The 23,454-nt window shown below is 35.9% G+C and overlaps 4 protein-coding genes across 4 annotated transcripts in view; 3 read left to right on the top strand and 1 right to left on the bottom strand.

Moving 5' to 3' along the window:
• LOC116841543 overlaps nt 1-2,254 on the bottom strand; it is a 117,926-nt gene extending 115,672 nt beyond the window's left edge. The window contains exons 1-2 of the mRNA XM_032809604.1: nt 2,174-2,254; nt 703-830 (exon numbers count right to left, since the gene is read on the bottom strand). The gene's annotated coding sequence lies outside the window, so the exon portion shown is untranslated. The remainder of the gene's footprint in view (nt 1-702; nt 831-2,173) is intronic.
• A 1,164-nt stretch (nt 2,255-3,418) lies between these two features.
• On the top strand, nt 3,419-12,460 carry LOC116841547. The gene is made up of 3 exons (XM_032809609.1): nt 3,419-3,551; nt 8,619-10,299; nt 10,938-12,460. The coding sequence occupies exons 2-3, from the start codon at nt 8,832-8,834 to the stop codon at nt 12,428-12,430; spliced, it is 2,961 nt and encodes a 986-aa protein (XP_032665500.1). The 5' UTR covers nt 3,419-3,551; nt 8,619-8,831; the 3' UTR covers nt 12,431-12,460.
• A 541-nt stretch (nt 12,461-13,001) lies between these two features.
• On the top strand, nt 13,002-16,790 carry LOC116841548 (cytochrome P450 9e2-like). The gene is made up of 2 exons (XM_032809610.1): nt 13,002-14,514; nt 15,180-16,790. The coding sequence occupies exons 1-2, from the start codon at nt 13,040-13,042 to the stop codon at nt 16,639-16,641; spliced, it is 2,937 nt and encodes a 978-aa protein (XP_032665501.1). The 5' UTR covers nt 13,002-13,039; the 3' UTR covers nt 16,642-16,790.
• A 558-nt stretch (nt 16,791-17,348) lies between these two features.
• LOC116841544 overlaps nt 17,349-23,454 on the top strand; it is a 10,922-nt gene continuing 4,816 nt past the window's right edge. The window contains exon 1 of the mRNA XM_032809605.1: nt 17,349-20,286. Within this exon, the coding sequence (XP_032665496.1) occupies nt 18,795-20,286 (1,492 nt within the window). The 5' untranslated portion in view covers nt 17,349-18,794. The remainder of the gene's footprint in view (nt 20,287-23,454) is intronic.

The raw sequence follows: 23,454 nt of genomic DNA, 5'->3' as shown, positions 1-23,454 counted from the left end.
TATATATATATATATATATATATATATATATATATATATACATGGTAAATATATATGGAAAATATATATAATTCCAGTGAAAGATTTATGTTATCCGGTAATATTACCAAATAGCACAGTGTGTATGTGTGTGTGTATGTGTGAGTACGTCTTGATATTATCCTGGATGTACTCAGGACGTGTCTTATAACACATCCTGACGCATTCAGGATGATTCTGGCTGACGTTTCGCGCTCTGCTGAAATATTATTTCACGATTCGTGATAAATCCAAAGAACGTACTTTTTGTCAATTTAATTCGCATGTTCCCAGACAGCACAAGAACTTCTGAGAACATTCCAGAGATATTCTGAGGATATTGGGACGTTCTCAGAACGTACTCAGGACGTTCCCTGGATATCTGTGCTGTTAGAGTAACCAGAATTTGCGATTCGCAGAAAGCGAGATAATACAACGGCCGCTTTGGTCGAGCAGTATTATTTCACGATATAGAGTATACGTACGTGCGACTGAAAAGATCTCTGTGCAAGTTCACGAGGTACTCTCTCTCTCGTCTTTTCCGCTGAATTTACCGCGATGAAATCTATCGGACGCAGACGCCTAGAGGCCGCGACAAGTACAAACGCGCCAAGCGCGCGCGCGCGTTTATAACCGACAAAAATCACAGCCGGTTTCTAGCCTATGGCAGATGGCAAACGTTACCTCTTCTCGTGCATCTCTTTTCGCACCCGTGCGCCGTCTCGCGGCTATTATTCGCGTCGTCCCTCGTCATCCTCCTCATCCTCGTCGTCGTCGTCCTCGCCGACGTCCTAATCGAGAGGCCAGAGAAGCTGGAAGCGTAACAGACGTGTAACCGGCTATGGAACGGAGCCATCGCGGAAGTATGTGAGGATCATGAGCGAAGTTTGCCGTCCGGTTCGCTTCCGCCTATTCTCGCTCGCGCGGCTAATTTCATTCCGTTCGCCGCGCACGTACGCGGCGATTATGACGCTGCCTGGCGCCATCTGTCGTCGCCGTTAAACGACTCGAGCGAGCAGGCGGCCGAGTGCGTTCGTGATTGATCGTGGATTATGATTTGCCCGAGTTGACGTTCCGCAACGAGAGATGATATGAAACGGAACGACGGCGGTAACGAGACATAAGCGCGTCTGGCGCGTCTCCGTTACAGGCTTCCTTCGTCATTCGCATTTTATCGTTCTCGAGAGGAAAGAACAGAGTAAAACGGCGATCTCTCCACCGAGTTGTTTGAGCGAAAAATCCTTTTGGATCTGATTGCTCACAGAGCAGATGAGCGAGTTGATGTGTGATATTCGTTAGGGAATACATTGAAAGCTTAAGCCCGTATTAATGAATGTTAGACATTTTTTTTACTCAGACCGGAATTAGGCGTGTATCAATAGTCGTTCTTTGAAACTTGCATCTCAGGTGAGATATTTACATATTAAGTTAGAGATAAATGCGACTTTTTCGCTGAATCGCGATTACAAAAATAATGCCGCATGTATTGTATGAGTCAAATAAAAAGTTCAAATTCAATTCTAAATTCAAATTGAATATTTCACTCAAAATAAGTTTTAAGTAACGTTTATTTTAATATGATATTTTAATATAATATTTTAATATAGGCCTTAAAGTTTCCTGTTTAGAATATATTCTTGTCTATGCGAATAAACAGTTACGTTACGTACTACTATGTTTTCATGAGAATAACAATCGATCAGTACGACCGACTTATGTCTGGTTCCATTGACATCGATTAAATATTAATCTAAGCTTATCTGAACATCTGAGTTTGAATTTAAGTTAAGATTTAATCGATGTTGGCGGAGTCAAACATTAAGCGCGTTTAATAAAGCATTATAATATGACTGAACTCAATTCAACTTAGTCTTACGATATAACCTCTTCACCTCGAACACTTCGAGAAGCCTTAATCAGTTCCGACACACCTCATTTGTACGCGGGCGATTGTTACACGTTTCTGACGTTTTACATACAAATGTCGTTTTATCGACACGCGGTCGCTAATAAGATTGAAACGCGCTCATCCGAACGATCCCATGATTCATTCGCCGCGATATTACGAACGCGTTCTTTGTAACGGGCAATTGAAAGCACAGATTAGACGGTCATGTTTAATGCTAAATATGGGATGCGAAAGGATGCGACTTACGGTCTTGCGGAGCCGCTTCAAAAGTCGGAGTTGTAACAACAACGCCGATGACGACGCGGCGAGAGAGAATCGAGGGCCCAGACATACCTCGGCTGATAGATAAGAATCCCCGTGAAACAGCCGTGAACTTTGCACCGTGAGAGGGGCTGCCTTTGCTTAACGAGCCGCGCCGGAGTTCCCGCGCTTCGAGACAATGAAGCGTCCGCGCATCCCTGCCCCCACCTCGTCCTTTTCCGCCTCAAGCGCCGTATTCATAATACAGTGAGAAGGGAAGTCACGTGATATCGCGATTTGTTATTGTGCTTAATCCGTCGCCGTTGTGGAAAGTTCAGGGTTGACTTTTTATTATCTTATTTGTGGTGTGTTAACGCAGGTTAGACAAGAGATTCGAGCGAATTGCATAATCAAATTGCTCGAACAATTTTGCTGTAATAAATGAATAAATAAATAAATAAATATATATATATACATATATATATATATATATATATAGAGAGAGAGAGAAGTACACAACAGATACAACCCACAGAAGCAGACACAGCACAGAAGTTTCAAAAAGCTTTCAGAAAGGTTTTAGAAACATTGAACTTTTCTGAGATCTTCCTGAAATCTCTGAAAGCTTTTTGAAATTTCTGTGCTGTGTGGGAAATATATAGTAAACTTTCGCAAAAATTATGATATCACATGGTTTAAGAAATATTTTGCAGTTTGTGTCTCCAGAGTTTAAACATATTTTTTAATATAAAATTTCTTTATTTCTTACAATGCTAAACGAATATAAATCAAGGTCAACTGTATAAATGTTTGATAAAATTTTTCAAGTTATACTACATCAATATTTTGAAAAAATATTGTATATAAATAACATTTATATAAGTTTAAAAAGTGTAATTGACCTAATGTCAAGTCATACTGTTTAAAAGTATAATGGTTCTCTGACTTTCTGTTGAGTCGTTAAACTTGAGAATAAAAGAAATTTCTAACTGATCATTGTATTGTAATACTGAAAAATAAAAAGGTCTAACTGTTCTTAAGTCATAAAATCTGAAAACAAAAATACGTCTGACATATCGTTGAATAGTACTACTTGCTCGAATTGGTTTTTATTTAAGTCAGTGGCGCCTAATATCGGAGACTGGAATAACAGCAGTTTGCTTAACGCGTCAAGTAGCCTATCTGGCGCCATCTAGCGGTTTTTTACAAAACTTGAATGCACGGAGTGCAGATTTAAGTATCTGCTAAGTGGTTTTTTTATTAAAATAAGATGGGTTAGGTTTCGAGCAATATTGTGAAAATAGTGCGTAAAGCAGTTCATGGAAGAGTAATCTGTTATGATCAGGAATTCTACATAACAAGTAATTCTCATAACAAGAAAGAGGTAAGTAATTCATCATCGCAAATAATTGCAAAACAAATAGACAAACGTAGCATATATTTAGTATAGGCGATTTTTGGCGATCTTTGGTACATGTACCAAAGTATAAGAACGTTTTCGCGTGTTTGGTACTATATGGTAGAGGCGTGGTTTACCGTTTTGGTATAACTTTGATTTGTACCATGCTGTACCTTGCTCGAGAGCAGGGTAGTTTTCCAAAGTCTCTGGTACGTAGCAAATGCGCGCCAAATATAAAATAAATAGCTGTATCCAGCAAGAAATAAACCATCGATTTGACATCGATTCGGTGTAGTTAAGACTTTTTCGCTGTCGAAACAACGTCAATTCGATGGTTTATCTTTCATTGAATAAGCAACGTGTTTTATACGCCAATTTATTTTGCACTTAGAGGTTAAGTAGTGATCAGTGATGATTAAAATAGTGAACTATAGAATACTATACGATTAGTATAACATTTCTTTATATTTAACATTTCTTTATATTTAAAACAAATTACGTTCTATTTATAAAATATTGTTAATTGTATAATTTGTTTTAAATCGAATTGGACTGATCAATATTTGCTACATGCATGTTATGATATCAAGTATTTAATAATGATATTAACATAATAATTATTTGTGACATTCAATACTTCTGAAAAAATATAATTATGGAAAAATATATTGTTTGGAAAATGTATATTATTTATTACTTACTTTTTGCATTTCTCCTTGACGTATTATTAAATTCAATAACTGTTGAAACGTTATACGTTTCATTCTAAAAGTCATAAAAAAGTCATTTTCAGTATATAAATTAATCCATATTTCGGAGTATAATCCAGGACGAGTATGTTGTTTTCTTTGCAAGTAATAGATGTCGTTTTTTCTTATTTACATTTTGTATATGGAAGAACTGCCTATATATTTCCACGAGAGATAAATCTTCATCTTCATCATCATATATTTCATTCATACAGTTAAGTAAAAATGTTTTTAAACTCATGTTTGTTACTTTGAAATTTATGTGTAATAATGGGTCTGATAGGGTTACACTTTAACTGTTTTGAAGTCGCGCGTAAACAGAAAAGAACCAGTCTATTTTAGCATTAGTAGTGGTACATGATAGTGGTACATATACCAAAATAAGCTCCGCCCCTACTAATATCAACTGTGGTACATGTACCAAAGGATCGCCAAAAATCGCCTTATATGAAAGTCGTTCATTGATTGCTTACAAATAGCAAAATATAGCGTTTTTATATAAATTCTTTTAAACTTTTACATAATGTTATCTACTTTCAGCACAAAATATCCTATAAATATTTAATATGAAATACGAATATTCTTCCTAACAGCACAGATGTCCAAAAGAATGCAAAGTACGTCCTGAGGATATCCTGAGGACGTAGAAACGTCCTCAGAATATCCATGGGACGTCTCCAGGACGCCTTATGCTGTTTGGGCTTTTGCTAAGAAACAAAATAAATTCCTGAAAAGTAGATTTCAAGTATTTAAAGTATAAAAGACATATATGGAACGGAGGGATGATAAATTAAGATAGAATTAATTACAAAATACCGATATAAATTTTACTATAAATTTTTCTCTATGTGCAGCACTGAATACTTCCACTATAATAGATTACCACAGAGTGTTGAGAATCACTGAATTCGCTTAAACTTTGTCTTTCACAAAGATCATGAAGATAGCTTATCTTATACAGCACAGAACATTGAAAAAACGTTGATGAGACGTTGCAACGTTGCAACGTTGAAGATAGAAGTGCGGATGTTTTTTCTACATAGAATATATGTTGATTTTTCTACATTGATTACAAGATATTGCTGCAATGTTGAATATATATTGAAAAAAAGTAGAATTTTTTGCAACAATATTTGAGGAGTATTGAAAATTATATTATTGACAATATTAAGGAAAAATTTGTTATTATATAATAATATTAATAAAATAAATTATTACTAAATTTTATTATATTATATATATACAGGGTGTTCGGAAAGTACCGGGACGCCCAAATATCAGGGGGGTTGGTACCCCTTATGTCAAAAGATAGTCCTTCTGATCTAATTCTCAAGATCAAGGTCATTGGAGGTTGTTCCGTTTATTTTCATTTCTTCGTAAAAATGCTAATGCCGGCGATCCTCTAACTTTGAAGCATTATAACTTGAAAAGTACTTCATGAAAAAATATTTTATTATAGCGTTTTGGAAAGCTCTCGAGATGTGCTATAAGAATATGCAATGAAAAATGGGGTGTTCCATTTAAAAAAATTAATGTGACCTTGACCTGACCTTCGCTACGCAACCCAAGGTCAAACTGATGTGATCAGTAAATACATCTTTTTAAACGCCACAACTTTTGTCTGAAACATTTTTTTGTAAAACTTATATTTTTCTTGATATTCGGGCGTCCCGGTACTTTCCGAACACCCTGTATATATATATATATATATATAAAATACATATTATATTACAATATACTATAATCATATATATTTTTCTTATTATTTATATATAAAATTCAAATGTATTTAAGCAATTTTGCATAAACCCTGAATATTTTTTTATTTTATAATATTCTCTATTATAGAGTCTGACGCAAACTGTATCGATAACAAAAAAATGCATAAAAAACATTAAACTGAAGGAAGGAATGGTCGAAGTCATTTTGCAAATAACTACATAAACTTTAGAGATATTAAATAAAATAGATAGACGAGTCAACGCGTGCATTTGCTACGTTATAATATACTGTAAATATACATTTTATAAGCATAAATTGTAAGAACATCGTTGGAGTCATTGGAATCACCGCGTACCGCTCGATCGTCAGGTTAAGGTCGATTCACACTATACGACACAGCCGTCAACAGTACCGATAACGATACGACCAACACGTACCGGCATCGATACGACAAAACTTAAAAACTCGCGTTTTAATGAAAATATCTACACTAACCGACACTGACCTGCATGTTCCGTCAACGGAACGTACCTACACCGACCGACATTGAGTGCTTTCCAGTTGCAATATCCCTAGACACTTTCATGCACATGACGACACAAATTGCATTCTAATTGTCGTAATCGTCGACATAACACTACACACCCGTACTCAGTTCGAGGGCTACTAGTCGCCGGTGTAAACTAGTGTTTTCTAGTGACAATTAAAGTTAATAAACATGATGGCTTGAGAAGAAGTTGGCATTTGCGACGTGAAGTGTATAAGGTTGCTTTCCAACAAGAGACACAAATCGACACAAGTATCATTCTATCTTTGTTACCCACTAAATGTGGAACAAAGATAGAATGATGTTTGTATCGACTTATGTCTCTTGTTGGAAAGCAACCAATATCTTTTTTACTGAAGATAGAAAAAGTATTGACAACAAAATACCAAGCATTGGCATAATGTTGAAAAATAATCCTAATCCTATTCGACATACACATTAGTACACACTTTGTTCCAATCGAGTCGTACATAACGTTGCACTTTGTGCATTTCTATGTACGTATGTGTCAAGATGTGTTAAACAATTGAAAAGCACCCATTCTCGTGAAGGATGTTTTGACGGTGCGTGTCGGTATGTGTCGGTGCTGTGTGCCAGCCTGAATCAGTAAGCGGTAGAAAATGGACGCAGCACAGTGGATGCTTTCCAATTACAATATCCTTAGACATTTTTATGCACACGGCGACACAAGTTGCATTCCAATTGTCCAATTGTCCCAGTTGTAATCGTCAACACAACACTACACATCCGTACTCAGCTCGAAGACTACTAGTCGGCTGTACAAATTAGTGTTTTCTAGTGAAAATTAAAGTTAATAAGCGTAGCGGTTTGAAAAAAACTGGCATTTGCGACGTGAAGTGGATAATATCTTTTTTATTATTTAGATTTTATTATTTATTATTAAAAAATACCAAAATATAAGCATAGTTGAAAAATAATCTTAACCCTACCCGATATACATACACATTTGTTCCAATTGAATCGCGCACAACGTTACACTTTGTACATTTCTGTGTACATATGTGTCAAGATGTGTTAAGCAATTGGAAAACACCCAGTTTGTCTTTCTGTCGGTGAAATTGCCTCACAAAACGATGTATTTTGTTTTTGTAGCACAGGTTCAATTAATTTTAACAAATCATAAAATTTATATTGCGGCATTCTAAAATATTGATAAAACTTGTCGTCATATTTTAGTAAATCTTTGAACAATGTTCAATGTTCTCCTTCAAGCTTTTTCTTTTTTAATATTGGATGTATCCAATTTCGATTTCTTTTTTTTTACTTTTTTTAGTTCGGCTTCCTCTTCGTCTAAAAGTAAGGCTGTAAGAGGCAATATATGCTAGATGTCGCTGGATGATCTATCCATCTGCTAAATGTCAACTGATGAACAGTTACGGAAGCAGTCTGAACATATGCATTAATTTGTCGTGTCGATGCCGGTACGTGTCATTGCCGGTACGTGACGGTCACGTATAATGTGAATTGACCTTTAAGCACTCAGGATGGATGGGTGACCGACATACCGCTTCGGATTCGAAATTATCGAGGGAGGATTCGCGAAAGTTTTAGAGTATGTTTGACAATCTTCGGTTTCTAGCAGTTATAAGACATGAAAAAATTAGGAATTAATTTTTTATTATGAAACAATAAGAATAAATAAGACGTTGAAATGTCAAGGAAAAATCAACAATCGCGGACATTTTTATATTATATCAAGGTTTGTGCAACGTTGATTCAATGTTGCTGCAATATTGACATTGTTGCAATTCAACATTTTTTCAACATTGATTTAACATTACTATGCTATATGGGTACTGTATCTTCCTTCGGGATTTATGGCATAAGAATAGAGCGTTCATCATCGACTAAAGACTTCAAATTGCAAAATGCTTCTTGAACTATCTCGTATCATGCTTTTTACGAATGTCATAATATGTCTATGAATTTTGTCTACTTTCCGTAACTGAGAAAAAGCATTTAATTTTTGAGTGTGATATATTTGCATTCTATTGTGTATATTTCATTTTTCAGCACGAAAACGTGCAAGAACTTTGCATCATCTCTCAGTATCGTATATAACGTCATGCTGCAGACCATTTGCGTCAGAAAAATCTGCAGATACCTTAGCACACAATAACCGATAAGAACGTTGCGCGTGAACGTTCGTGCTTTTCTGTAAGTGTGTGCAACAAAGGATATTCCCTCACGAATCAATCCTGACAAGAATTGCAAACAACATTCGTCATGGAATACTGGACGATACTGCTCTCCGTCGTAATAGCTACCTTCGGTATCAGTTACCTTTTTAGAAGTTTCAATTACTTCAAAAGGAACGGAATTTTTCATATTCCACCTCTACCCATATTTGGTGATATGATGTGGATTGTATTTCGTCAGATATCATTTGGGGATTACCTTCAAAAGCTGTACCAGTTTAAACCGGACGCCAAATATTATGGATTTTACGCAACGTCGCGTCCTATCATCTTGTTGCGCGACCCGGAACTTATCAAGGAGGTCTTCATTAAGAATTTTGATTCGTTTCCTAATCGCCGTGGTTTCGGCGAATTAAATGAAACATTATTTTCAAATAATTTGTTCTCCCTTCGGAATCAAAAATGGCGAGATGTGAGGACATTATTGAGCCCAGCCTTTACGTCCAGCAAGATGAAAACGATGTTCAGCTTGATGACGGAGTGTGCAGAGGACTTCACCAAGTCTCTCTCGGAAATGTCAGCAGATAAGGGGGAAATTGATATGAAGGACGTGTTCACCAGATACACAACCGATGTCATCGCATCGTGTGCTTTCGGAATTAAGGTCAATTCTATGAATGATCCTACGAACAACTTTTACACTTATGGTAAAGAAGCGATTAGCTTCATCGGGAATCGTATTTTCAAGTTTCTTTTCGTCAGAGCTTTCCCTACACTCGCGCGATTTCTCCGTCTAAAGTTTTTAAGCGAAGACGCCAGCAACTTTTTCACGGACATTGTAAAGACCACAATCACCACTCGTGATGCCACGAACTTTACACGTCCGGATATGATACAGTTGATGATGGACATGAGAGGTAAACGTGAGAATGAGAGAGAGTTGAGTATCGACGACATGGTTGCACAGGCATTTGTTTTCTTTGTCGGTGGCTTTGAAACCAGTTCAACCGCGATGTCATTCATAGCTTATCAGGTCGCAGCTAATCCAGACATCCAGGCCAAGTTGCAACAAGAGATCGACGAAGTGTTGGGGAACTCTCACGGAGAAGTGACCTATGAAACCATTAATCGGCTTAAATATTTGGACATGGTAATAAGCGAAGTTCTCAGATTGTATCCGCCCGTCATGCTTCTTGAAAGACAATGCGAAAGAGATTATGTATTCCCACCCACATTGCCGAGTGAAAAATCCTTCACCTTGAAGAAAGGTCAGGCAATCTGGGTCTCGGTCTACGCGATTCACCGTGACGAAAAATACTACAATGAACCAGAGAAATTTTGTCCGGAAAGATTTTCAGACAAGAACTCATTCTACAATTCGCCGTGTTATTTACCATTTGGATTAGGACCGCGTATGTGCATAGCGAACAGGTTTGCATTGCTGGAGGTCAAAGTCTTGTTATTTCACCTATTAGCGCAGTGCGAATTAAAACCTTGTTCGAAAACCACGTTGCCGATGAAATTGAGCAAGAAGGGTCTGACCATGATGGCGGAAGGTGGAATCTGGTTGAATATTCAGCGTAGAAATGATATTCATCCTAAAACTGAATTATCAATACATAAGCACGATTAATCCGTGAAGACATTTTAAGTGCGGTGAATGTGAATTAGATTAAGTGTAGCTTGTATATTGTTACGAGATAAAAGTAGATTGAAACAGTTTATAATATCTGAAAAAAGTTATAGAGTTTATTTTGCTAAGGAATATATTTTTGAAATAGTAGATTTCAATTTTTTTAATATAAATACGAAACAAGAGGATAGTAAATTAATATAAAACGTTAATATGTTTTTTAATTACAAAATTCCAACTAAATCTGAGCTAGAAATGTTATAACATCGAATACTACTATTAAATAGATTGAAATAAGATCGGAGGCGCGCAGATTGCTTACTGACTCACTCTTTATCTTATGTAACGTTATTCCGTAAACAACTTATGTTGGGATGATTAGTAGATATAATGATGCACAACAGCGGATACCAACAGTTGCACGCAAACAGTTTAGCCTGTTATATCGCAAGTGTGTTAAATAAAATTCATCTATCTCGTATTTATTTACGGATTGATTCTGATAAAAATCTTAAACATCCGATATGGAGTACTGGATGATATTGCTATCCATCGTAACAGGTCTTTTTGCTATACACTATCTTTTTAGAAGATTCAATTACTTTAAAAAAAACGGTATTATCCACGTTTCACCTGTATTGGTAATTGGTGGCATGGCTTCGGTTATATTTCGCTGGATATCTTTCGGAAATTATCTCCAACAGCTCTATTACTACCAGCCGTACGCGAAATATTTTGGATTCTACGCCACGTCGCGACCTGTCATTTTGTTACGTGACCCGGAGCTTATCAAGGAAGTCTTTATCAAGAATTTCGATTCGTTTCCTAATCGTCGTGGTTTTCGCGAGTTCGGTGACGTCTTATTTTCAAAAAGTTTGTTCTCTCTTCGCGGACAAAAATGGCGAGACGTGAGAACTTTATTGAGTCCAGCCTTTACATCCAGCAAGATGAAAACCATGTACACCTTGATGACAGAATGCGCTGTGGATTTTGTCAAGACTTTATCGAAAATATCAGCAGATAAAAGCGACATGGATATGAAGGAAGTATTCTCCAAGTACACGAACGATGTTATTGCCACATGTGCCTTTGGAATCAAGGTCAATTCAATGAGCGATCCCTTCAACAACTTCTACTTTTATGGCAAAGAAGCGACTAGTTTCATCGGAACCCGTGTCTTCAAGTTTTTTTTTGTTAGAACATTCCCGAAACTTTCAAAATTTCTTCGTCTAAAATTTCTAAGCGACAATGCCACCAACTTTTTCAAAGACATTATACAAACCACGATTGCTACTCGCGATGCTAAAAACATTACGCGTCCGGATATGATACAGTTGATGATGGACATGAGGGGTAAACGTGAAAACGAGAGAGAACTGAGTATCGATGACATGGTTGCACAGGCGTTTGTTTTCTTTCTTGGAGGTTTCGAAACCAGTTCAACCGCGATGTCCTTTATTGCCCATGAAGTTGCAGCTAATCCGGATGTTCAAGCGAAGTTATGGCAAGAGATCGACGAAGTTTTGGAAAACTCAGACGGTGAAGTGACTTACGAAACAATCAATGGGCTTAAATATTTGGATGCGGTAATAAGCGAAGTTCTCAGATTATATCCGCCGGCTGTATTTATTGAAAGACAATGTGAGAGATCTTATGAATTGCCGCCCGCATTGCCAACTGAGAAATCCATCATCCTGAAGAAAGGTCAGTTAATCTGGGTCCCGATCTACGCGATTCACCGTGATGAAAAGTACTATGATGAACCGGAAAAGTTTTGTCCGGAAAGATTCTTCGATAAGAACTCATATTATAATTCTCCGTGTTACGCTCCGTTTGGATTAGGGCCGCGGATGTGTATAGCGAATAGGTTCGCGTTGCTCGAGATCAAAGTCTTAATGTTTCACCTGTTATCGCAGTGCGAGCTGAAACCTTGTGCGAAAACTACTTTACCGATGAAATTAAGCAAGAAAGGTTTGGCTATGATGCCGGAAGGTGGATTCTGGCTGAAAGTTCAGCGTAGAGAAACAATATGTAATTTAAGATTTAAGCAGTAATACAGCGTCATGTTTAATTCTTGAAGACGTTTTGAGCGCACTGAATGTGAATTAAATTGAATGTAGTCAATTGTATAATGTTTTATAGTATACGGAATATGAAAGTAAAATGAAGCAACTGTAATCAATATGTGAAAAAACTTTATCTTGAATAGAGTTTATCTTGCCATAAGAGAAAAAAGTTTATCTGAGTAGAGTTTATCTTGCCATAAAATATAATATTTTTTAAATTTTACACAGTTCTTGAAGTATAAATATGAAACAAGAGGACAATTAACATTAAAGTAAAATGTTGATATATTTCTTAATTACAAAATTCTGACCTGAGCTAATTTATAAAATGTATAACATGGAATGCCCGCGCTGTATTATGTAGCTGATATGTAGCATATTGCTCACCGGTTTGTCTTTTATCTTACGTCATTTAACGCCATTTTGCCTCCCACTTACGCCACGTACGCCAATTAGTACATACGATGACATTCAGTAGCCGATGTTTTCAGTTGTGCGTAAGCATTCTTGCTCGTTATATCGCAGATACGTGAAACAAGATTCATTTATCTCACGTTTAATCACGAATTGATTCTGATAAGGATCCCAATATTCGCAATGGAATTCTGGACGATACTGCTATCCACCGTGATAGGTCTACTTGGTATACACTATCTTTTTAGAAAATTCAATTACTTCAATAGAAACGGTATTATCCATGTTCCATCTGTATTAATACTTGGTGACATGGCTGCGATTATATTTCGCCGGATATCATTCGCAAATTTTCTCCAAAAGCTCTATTACTACAAACCGAACGCGAAATATTTTGGATTCGGTACATTGCAACCTGTAATTTTATTGCGCGACCCGGAGCTTATCAAGGAAATCTTCATCAAGAATTTCGATTCGTTTCCTAATCGCCAAAGTTTAAGCGAATTTAATGACATCTTATTTTCAAAAAATTTGTCCGCCCTTCGCGGACAAAAATGGCGAGATGTAAGGGCTTTATTGAGTCCGGCCTTTACATCCAGCAAGATGAAAACCATGTACACTTTGATGACAGAATGCGCTGTGAATTTTGTCAAGACTCTATCGTACATATCAGCAAAGAAGAGCGACATGGATATGAAGAACATATTCTCCAAGTATACAAATGATGTCATTGCTACATGTGCCTTTGGAATTAAAGTGGATTCAATGAACGATCCCAACAACAATTTCCACCACTATGGCAAAGAAGCGACTAATTTCATCAGGGGCCGTGCATTCAAGTTTATGTTCGTTAGAACATTCCCGAAACTCTCGAATCTTCTACGTCTAAGGTTTCTAAGCAACGATGCTACCAACTTTTTCAGAGACGTTATACAAACCACGATTGCTACTCGTGATGCTAAAAACATTACGCGTCCGGATATGATACAGTTGATGATGGACATGAGGGGTAAACATGAAAACGAGAGAGAATTGAGTATCGATGATATGGTTGCACAGGCGTTTGTTTTCTTTCTTGGAGGTTTCGAAACTAGTTCAATCGCGATGTCCTTTATTGCCCATGAAGTTGCAGCTAATCCGGATGTTCAAGCGAAGTTATGGCAAGAGATCGACGAAGTTTTGGAAAACTCAAACGGTGAAGTGACTTACGAAACAATCAATGGGCTTAAATATTTGGATGCGGTAATAAGCGAAGTTCTCAGATTATATCCGCCGGCTGTATTTATTGAAAGACAATGTGAGAGACCTTATGAATTGCCGCCCGCATTGCCAACTGAGAAATCCATCATCCTGAAGAAAGGTCAATTAATCTGGGTCCCGATCTACGCGATTCACCGTGATGAAAAGTACTATGATGAACCGGAAAAGTTTTGTCCGGAAAGATTTTTCGATAAGAACTCATATTATAATTCTCCGTGTTACGCTCCGTTTGGATTAGGGCCGCGGATGTGTATAGCGAATAGGTTCGCGTTGCTCGAGATCAAAGTCTTAATGTTTCACCTGTTATCGCAGTGCGAGCTGAAACCTTGTGCGAAAACTACTTTACCGATGAAATTAAGCAAGAAAGGTTTGGCTATGATGCCGGAAGGTGGATTCTGGCTGAAAGTACAGCGTAGAAATAATATGTAATCTAAGATTTAAGCTTAGTAGTGCAGCGTCATGATTAATTCGTGAAGATGTTTTGAGCGCATTTAATTCACTGAATGTGAATTAAATTGAATGTAGCCTATTTTATAATGTTTTATATTGTATGGAATATATAAAAGTAAAATGAAACAATTTGTAATCAGTATCTGAAAAAAAGCTGTAGATTTTTTCTTGCTATAAAGAATATAATATTTTTTAAATTCTAAACATTAGTTGATGAAATATAAATATGAAACAAGGGGACAATAAATTAAGGTAAAATGTTGATATATGTCTTAATTATAAAATTCTAACCTGATCTAACTTATAAAATTTATAACATGAAGTGCCTGCACTATATTATCCTGCTGGTACGTAGAGTATACCTGTATTACTTACATGTTTGTGTTTTATCTTACGTCATTTAACGCCATTTTGCAAACCGGTTACGCCAGTAAGATTAGATATATGATGAAATTCAAGAGTTGATATCTGCAGTTGCGCGCAAATATTCTTGCTCGTTACATCGCAGATACGTGAAACAAGATATCTCACGAATCGATTCTGACAAATATTTTAAACCGCCCACCATGGAATACTGGACGATACTGCTATCCATCGTGACAGGCCTTTACGTTATCCACCATCTTTTTAGAAGATTCAATTACTTCAAAAGGAACGGTATTATCCATGTTTCACCTGTACTGGTAATTGGTGGTATGGCTTCGGTCCTATTTCGCCGGATATCACTCGCAGATTATCTCCATAAGCTCTACTACTACAAACCGAATGCAAAATATTTTGGATTCTACGCCACGTCGCGACCTGTCATTTTATTACGTGACTCGGAGCTTATCAAGGAAATCTTTATCAAGAATTTTGATTCGTTTCCTAATCGCCGTGGTTTGGGCGAATTCAATGACATCTTATTTTCAAAAAATTTGTTCTCTCTTCGCGGACAAAAATGGCGAGACGTGAGGACTTTATTGAGTCCAGCCTTTACATCCAGCAAGATGAAAACTATGTACAACTTGATGACAGAATGCGCTGTGGACTTTGTCAAGGCTCTATCGTATATATCAGCAGATAAGAGCGACATGGATATGAAAGACGTATTTTCCAAGTATACGAACGATGTCATCGCCACATGTGCTTTTGGAATTAAAGTCGATTCCATGAACGATTCCATCAACAATTTCTACCTTCATGGCAAAGAAGCTACTAGTTTCCTTGGGACCCGCGCCTTAAAGTTTTTTTTCGTTAGAACATTCCCGACACTCTCGAATCTTCTCCGTCTAAGGTTTCTAAGCGAGAATACTACCAACTTTTTCAAAGACATTATACAAACCACGATCGCTACTCGCGATGCTAAAAACATTACGCGTCCGGACATGATACAGTTGATGATGGACATCAGGGGTAAACGTGAAAACGAGAGAGAATTGAGTATCGATGACATGGTTGCACAGGCGTTTGTTTTCTTTCTCGGAGGTTTCGAAACCACTTCAACCGCGATGTCCTTTATAGCTCATGAGCTTGCAGCTAATCCGGATATCCAAGCGAAGTTACAACATGAGATCGACGAAGTTTTGGAAAACTCAGACGGTGAAGTGACTTACGAAACAATCAATGGGCTTAAATATTTGGATGCGGTAATAAGCGAAGTTCTCAGATTATATCCGCCGGCTGTATTTATTGAAAGACAATGTGACAGACCTTATGAATTGCCGCCCGCATTGCCAAGTGAGAAATCCATCATCCTGAAGAAAGATCAGTTAATCTGGGTCCCGATCTATGCGATTCACCGTGATGAAAAGTACTACGATGAACCGGAAAAGTTTCGTCCGGAAAGATTCTTCGATAAGAACTCATATTATAATTCTCCGTGTTACGCTCCGTTTGGCTTAGGACCGCGGATGTGTATAGCGAATAGGTTCGCGTTGCTTGAGATCAAAGTCTTAATGTTTCATCTGTTATCGCAGTGCGATTTGAAACCTTGTGCGAAAACTACCTTGCCCGTAAAATTAAGCAAGAAAGGTTTGGCTTTGATGCCGGAAAATGGGTTCTGGCTGAAAGTACAGCGTAGAAACAATATATAATCTAAGATTTAAGCTTAGTAATACAGCGTCTTAATTAATTCGTGAAGACGTATTAAGCGCACTGAATGTGAATTAAATTGAATGCAACCTGTTGTGTAATGTTTTATGATGTACGGAATAAAAAGTAATATGAAACAGTCTGTAATCAATATCTGAAAAAGCTGTAAAGTTTATTTTACTATAGAAAATATAATATTTTTTAAATTCTAAACTTTAGTTGGTGAAATATAAATATTAAGCAAGAGAACAATAAATTAAGGTAAAATATTAATATATTTCTTAATTGCAATATTCTAATCCATAAAATCTAACCTATAAAATTTATAACATAGAATGTTTGCACTGCATTGTACTGTTGGTACGCAGGATATTGTTCTTATATATATTTTATCTGACGTCCTTTATAACGCCATTTTGTAAACTACTTACGCCAATGAATTTAGTACAAATTATGGCATATAATAGCCGATATCTGCAGTTGCACGCAAATATTCATGTTTGTTATCGAAAAATATGTAAAATAAAATTTACTTATCTCACGTTTACTCACTAATCAATTCTGTCAAGGATCCTAACTAACATAAATATGAAGGACATATGCACGTACACGAATGATGTCATTGCCACATGTACCTTTAGAGTTAAGGTCGACTCAATGAGCGATCTCACCAACAACTTCTACCTTTATGACATAGAAGCGACTAGTTTTATTAGGACCTGTGCCTTCAAGGTTTTCTTCGCTGGAACATTTCCGAAACTCTCCAAACTTTTTTATTTAAAATTTTTGAGCGATAACGTCACCAACTTTTTCAAAGACATTATATAGGCCATGATTCTGGACATATGGGGTAAACAAGAAAACGTGAAAAAAATATATTTCGATGACATCAGTTGGATACCTTCCTTTTTCCCTCGGAGAATTCGAAACCAGTCCATATAAATGCGTCCAATCGCGATGTCCATATAAATGCAGTTGAATTCCAGCCCAGTTAAATTGCAGTCAATGCGGACGTGCAAGCCAGTGTGATAAGTGGTCGAGAAAGTAACTGGAACTGTGGTGTGTCTTACGAAGCAATTAATCGGCTTAAATATTTGTACGCGGTAATAAACGAAGTTTTCAAATTGTATTCACCAGCTGTATTTATTGAAAGACAATGTAAGAGACCTTATAAATTTTCGCCCGCATTGCCAAGTGAGGAATTCGTCATTTTGAAGAATGGTCATTCTGAAGAAAGGTCATCCTGAAGAAAAGTCAGTTAATCTGAGTCTGGATTTACGCGATTCAGCGTGATGAAAAATGCTACGATGAACCAGAAAAGTAAGGGAAAATTCTTAGACAATTACGCGTATCATAACTCTATATTATGCTCTGTTCAGATTAGAAATGGGAATGTGCAGCCAATAGATTTGCATTATTGGAAATAAAAATCTTAATGTTTCATCTGTTATCACAACGCGAATTGAAATCTTGTGCGAAAATTACCTTACCGATGAAATTGAACAAGAAAAGTTTGGGTTTGATAGCGGACGGTGGGTTTTGGCTGATTGTTCAGCGTATAAACAAGGTGCCCAATTCAAGGTTAGGTTAGTAATATGGCGGCACGTTCAATATATAAAGACATTTCATCAACGCTGAATGTGAGTTAGATTAAATGTAGTTTGTTTTATATTGTTACGAAATAAAAATAATCTAAAAGAGCTTGTAATAAATATTTAAAAAAAGGCTATAAATATATCTTGCTAAGATATATATATATATCATATTTTTTAAATACTTAAATATTTAAATATTTTTTAAACTTTAGTTCTTAAGTATAAATTTAAAACGGGAGGACAATAAATTAAGATAAAATTGTTGATATGTCTAATAACTATGAGAAATTTACATTAAATTTTATATATAAAATAAATTTTATAACATCGAAAGCTTGCATTGTATTAGATTACAGGCGCACAGAGAATTGCCCACCTTTCTAATCTTATGTAAGGTTACTGCCCAAATCATACCAGTCAGTATTGGTATATATAACGAGGTGTAATAGCCGATACCACAGTAGCGCTCAGCCATTCTTACACGTTACATCGTACAAACAAATGTGAAACAAGATCCACACATCTCATAGTTCTGACAAGCGTTCCAGACAATACTCGCCATGGAATATTGGACGATACTGCTATCCATCGTGACAGGCCTTTACGTTATCCACCATCTTTTTAGAAGATTCAGTTATTTCAAAAGGAACGGCATTATCCATATTCCACCTATAATGGTATTTGGTAGTATGGCTTCGGTTCTATTTCGGCAAATATCACTCGGGAATTATATCCAAAACCTGTACTATTACATACCAAACGCGAAGTATTTTGGATTCTACGCCACATCGCAACCTATCGTCTTGCTGCGCGACCCGGAGCTCATTAAGGAAATCTTTATCAAGAACTTCGAGACGTTCCCTAATCGCCGTGGTTTCAGCGAATTAAATGAGAATTTATTTTCAAATAGTTTATTCTCCTTACGGGATCAAAAATGGAGAGACATGAGGAATTTACTGAGCCCAGCTTTTACACCCAGCAAGATGAAAACCATGTACACCATGATAACAGAGTATGCTGTGAACTTCACCAAGACTCTATCGAAAATATCAGCAGATGAGAGCGACATGGATATAAGAGACATATGCTGCAAGTACGCGAACGATGTCTTTGTTGCGTGTACTTTTGGGATTACGATCGATTCATTGAACGATCCCACCAACATCTTTTACCTTCATTGCAAAGAAGCATCCAGACTCTTTGGGAACTTTTCCTTCAAGTTATCTTTCTTTAAAGCGTTTCCGAATCTCTGCAAATTCCTTCGTTTAAGATTCCTAAGTGATGACACCGTCAACTTTTTCACGGACGTCGTAAAGACCATAATCACCACTCGCCACGTCGCGAACTTTACACGCCCGGACATAATACAGTTGATGATGGACATCAACGGTAAATGTGAAAACGACGGAGAAATGAGCATCGACGACATGGCTGCGCAAGCATTTATTTTCTTCCTCGCCACCACCGAAAGCAGTTCAACTGCTATGTCCTTCATAGCCTTTGAGATTGCAGCTAATCCGAACGTCCAAGCGAAGTTGCGGGAAGAAATCGATGAAGCATTGAAAAACTCGAACGGGGAAGTGTCTTACGAAGTAATTAATCGTCTTGAATATTTGAATGCGGTAATATGGGAAGTTCTCAGGTTGCATCCGCCGACTATGATTATTGAAAGAATATGTGAGAAAGCTTACGAATTTCCGCCTGCATTGCCAAATGAAAAATCTTTCATTCTGAAAAAAGGTCAGATAATCTGGGTCCCGATATACGCGATTCATCTTGATGAAAAACATTACGGTGAACCGAAAAAATTTTGTCCGGAAAGATTCTTAGGCGATAACGCATATTATAATTGTCCGCATTACGCTCCGTTTGGACTAGGACCGCGAATGTGCATAGCCAATAGATTTGCATTGTTGAAAATGAAAATCTTCGTGTTTCATCTATTAGCGCGGTGTGAGCTGAAATCTTGTGCGAGAACTACCTTCCCGGTAAAATTAAGCACGAAAGCTCTGCGTATGATACCAGAAGATGGATTCTGGCTAAATGTTCAGCGTAGAAACGATATACAATAAAAAATTATGTTAACAATGCGTAATAACGGTACGATTAATTCGTAAGGACAATTCGTTAAATACGTTATATGTGAATTTAATTAAGCGCGCTCTAAATTTTATACTGTGACAAGCGTTTGCATCAATATTGTTGCGCTTTCCCAGAAAAAAAATCAAATAAAAGCCATATATGGATTTTGTCAAGATCCAGTTATCCTTATATCTGATTATATCTAAGCATATATGGGAAGCGTAATAATCAGATCTCTCTTGAACTGAAAATATAGATTAACATATGTATTAACATTAGTATGGTATTATAAAATAATATGAAAAAATATAAAAAAATACGCGTATATATACAACTTAATATTAGGATATAATGTAGTCTAATATAATGTAATCTTAAGTCGAATATAGTATAATCTTATAGACTATAAATATTATAAACATTATAAGTAGTCTTATAAGTTCGTTCAAATATATATATATATATATATATATATATATATATATATATATATATATATATATATATAATCTTATTCTATAAATGACACACGCGAATAATATCCCATAGTATATTTTATACTCTATATTATATTTTATATTTTATATTATATTCAATAATCGCAAAACAAATAGGGAAATTGTCAAAGGTACCATAATGTTTGACTATATTGAGAAATTGTAACATAGTTATAATTACAATTACTAGAACATAATATAGGTTTGTTGTATATAGGATTATAAATTTGATAAACAATTATTACGCGAAAACATGAACGTTTGTTTTCTTACATCTACATTTCGTATAAATTCCGTATTCTCAGCGGGTCTTATGATAAAAGTTATATCATGTGGCTCTTCAGATATCTGTCTAGACGCCTATCTAAACGTCTATCTAGACGCCGTGAGTATTCACGTTAGTATTGAAATAATTATGAAAATATCGTGAACAACTTTGCTTGGATATCCAACGTAGCTTGAAGATATTGAGACACTTGCAAATTAATGAGAATTTCATAATAAAATATGTGATAATCAAGTCAGTAATCGCATATACTATATACAGCCAATTAATAATTTTTTATATAAAGTTTCTACACAATGGTCGCGTCATTATATCACGCATATCGAGCATGCGATAAATTATCTCTCTGTAGATTAAAAAAAATCGCCTGATATGCTCTCGCATCTAAAGGCAAAAAGCACGTCGACGATGCATAGGCGCACTTGATCGATCAACGCGCGAAACCGCATGTTCTCACAATTCGATAAAGGAAAAACAAGCGGCCTAGTCTCTAGTCGACAGCAATCCTGATCAAAGTTCGCTAATGGCTAACTCCTTCGCTTCGTTACAGAGTTCACTTAAGGCTGGTTTATGATGACCGTATTCCGTTAATTTATGCAATCGTAAAAAATTGACCAATCACAGTCGATTATTTTTCTATAATTCGACTATGATTAATCAATATTTTACGATTTTGACATAAGTTAACGGATTACGGCCATCATAAACCAGCCTTTAAGGGTCTGCAGGAGTCATAATAGAGATATTTGGTAAAGAGCCACGAATTAGGCAAATATAGAAAAGAAATTTTAGCCAAAATACAGAAAAAATCGCTTGCGCAATATCTAATTAGGAGAAACGTCCACAAGTCTGTACAGAGCGATTTTTGAGAAAAAAGTTTGAAATAAAAATCGAATAAATTATTTGAGTGAACATTCGACGCGGGTACAGTATTAAGTCCACATTTTAATATATATTATATAATTGTATGTGTCGGGTTATGTCGATATATTACGATATCGAGCGATCTCGATAATAATGTAAGGAACAAGTAAAAAATGATTTTCGTGGCAAATATTGCGCGCCTTCGAAGTAGAATATCTAATCTAGAACATGCTTACTTAAGTGATATGCTACAAGAACATATGCGCAACTATTATATTTGAATAAAATTTTATGTACAACTATTTGCAAAATGTGGCTGTGTAGCGACCTCGATAATAATGTAAGGAACTAGTAAATAATGGTCTTCGGATGCAATCATTGTATCTCCGAAGCAAGACATCTTTATTTTGTATAAATTTATATTAAAAATTTTTGCCTATATAAATTGTGTGCATTGATTCGCTTACTACTCACGTTTTATCGCTTACATTTCTTGTGTGTCATGGCGCTAAGGCTCCCGATCAATCAGCATAGACATCCCAGACAGCATAAATGTCCAAAATCGAGTCATAAGATGTCGATTTTGGACATTGTGCTGTCTGGGATAATATATTTAGATCGAGCATTTGCCTCTATTTGAAGGAACAAAAACCTGGGACTAAAAACCACATATCTTCTGCATTTTTTGTTATTCGTTAGTCTTTCATAGCTATTTCTGAAAAATTGTTATTTTAATTGATTTATATATTAGCGATTACAATACAATAAAGTTATGAATAATTTATTTTATTCTCATTTATGTTATGAATAATTTATTTTATTCTCAATAAAATATAAATATATCAATTTAATTAATAAATATTTAAGGAAAACAGGTGTGAAACAGGTGAGGAATGAAACAGGTGTTAATTATAAGAGAAATAATAAGATGAGAATAATAAGTACGTATTTATTTTTCTATTTTTATTTTATACACTTAACATACACACCAAAACCTTTCCTCTTCTACAAAGTCTTGATCTGATCCGATCAATGCAAAGACAATAACATAAATCGGATTAGTCTAGGGAGTTTTGCAAAGTGACTTGATTGAGTACCATTGTTCGGTCCGATTGGAGACCCGATTACTTGTCGTAAACACCCTTATTATAGGGTCTCTAGCACACGTATGGGGTTTAACTAAATGTTTTAAATTTGTAATGACTTTTTAGCATCCATATTGATTATTATAATACAAAGTAATACAAAGACTTTTATTTTATTTTCGTCATCAGAAAAGTACTAAAAAATCAGTTTTTACATAAGACTATTTCCAGATATCATGCATGTCTAAAAGATGTCGAAAAGTTATCTAAAAGAAGAATAAAATAAAGAAGAATTCTTACTTTCATACAAAGGTAACATAGATTTTTGTGATAGCAGTTGAACATGATTTATGTACGGAAGAATAGCATAATGCAAAATGTAAATTTAATTGATTAAAAGAATAAT

Source organism: Odontomachus brunneus, unplaced genomic scaffold (genome assembly GCF_010583005.1).
Source record: "Odontomachus brunneus isolate Ranch 3 - 2012 unplaced genomic scaffold, Obru_v1 Obru_scaffold_016, whole genome shotgun sequence".
NCBI classification, from domain to species: Eukaryota; Metazoa; Arthropoda; class Insecta; order Hymenoptera; family Formicidae; genus Odontomachus; species Odontomachus brunneus.
This window is presented reverse-complemented; position numbering and strand designations above follow the sequence as displayed.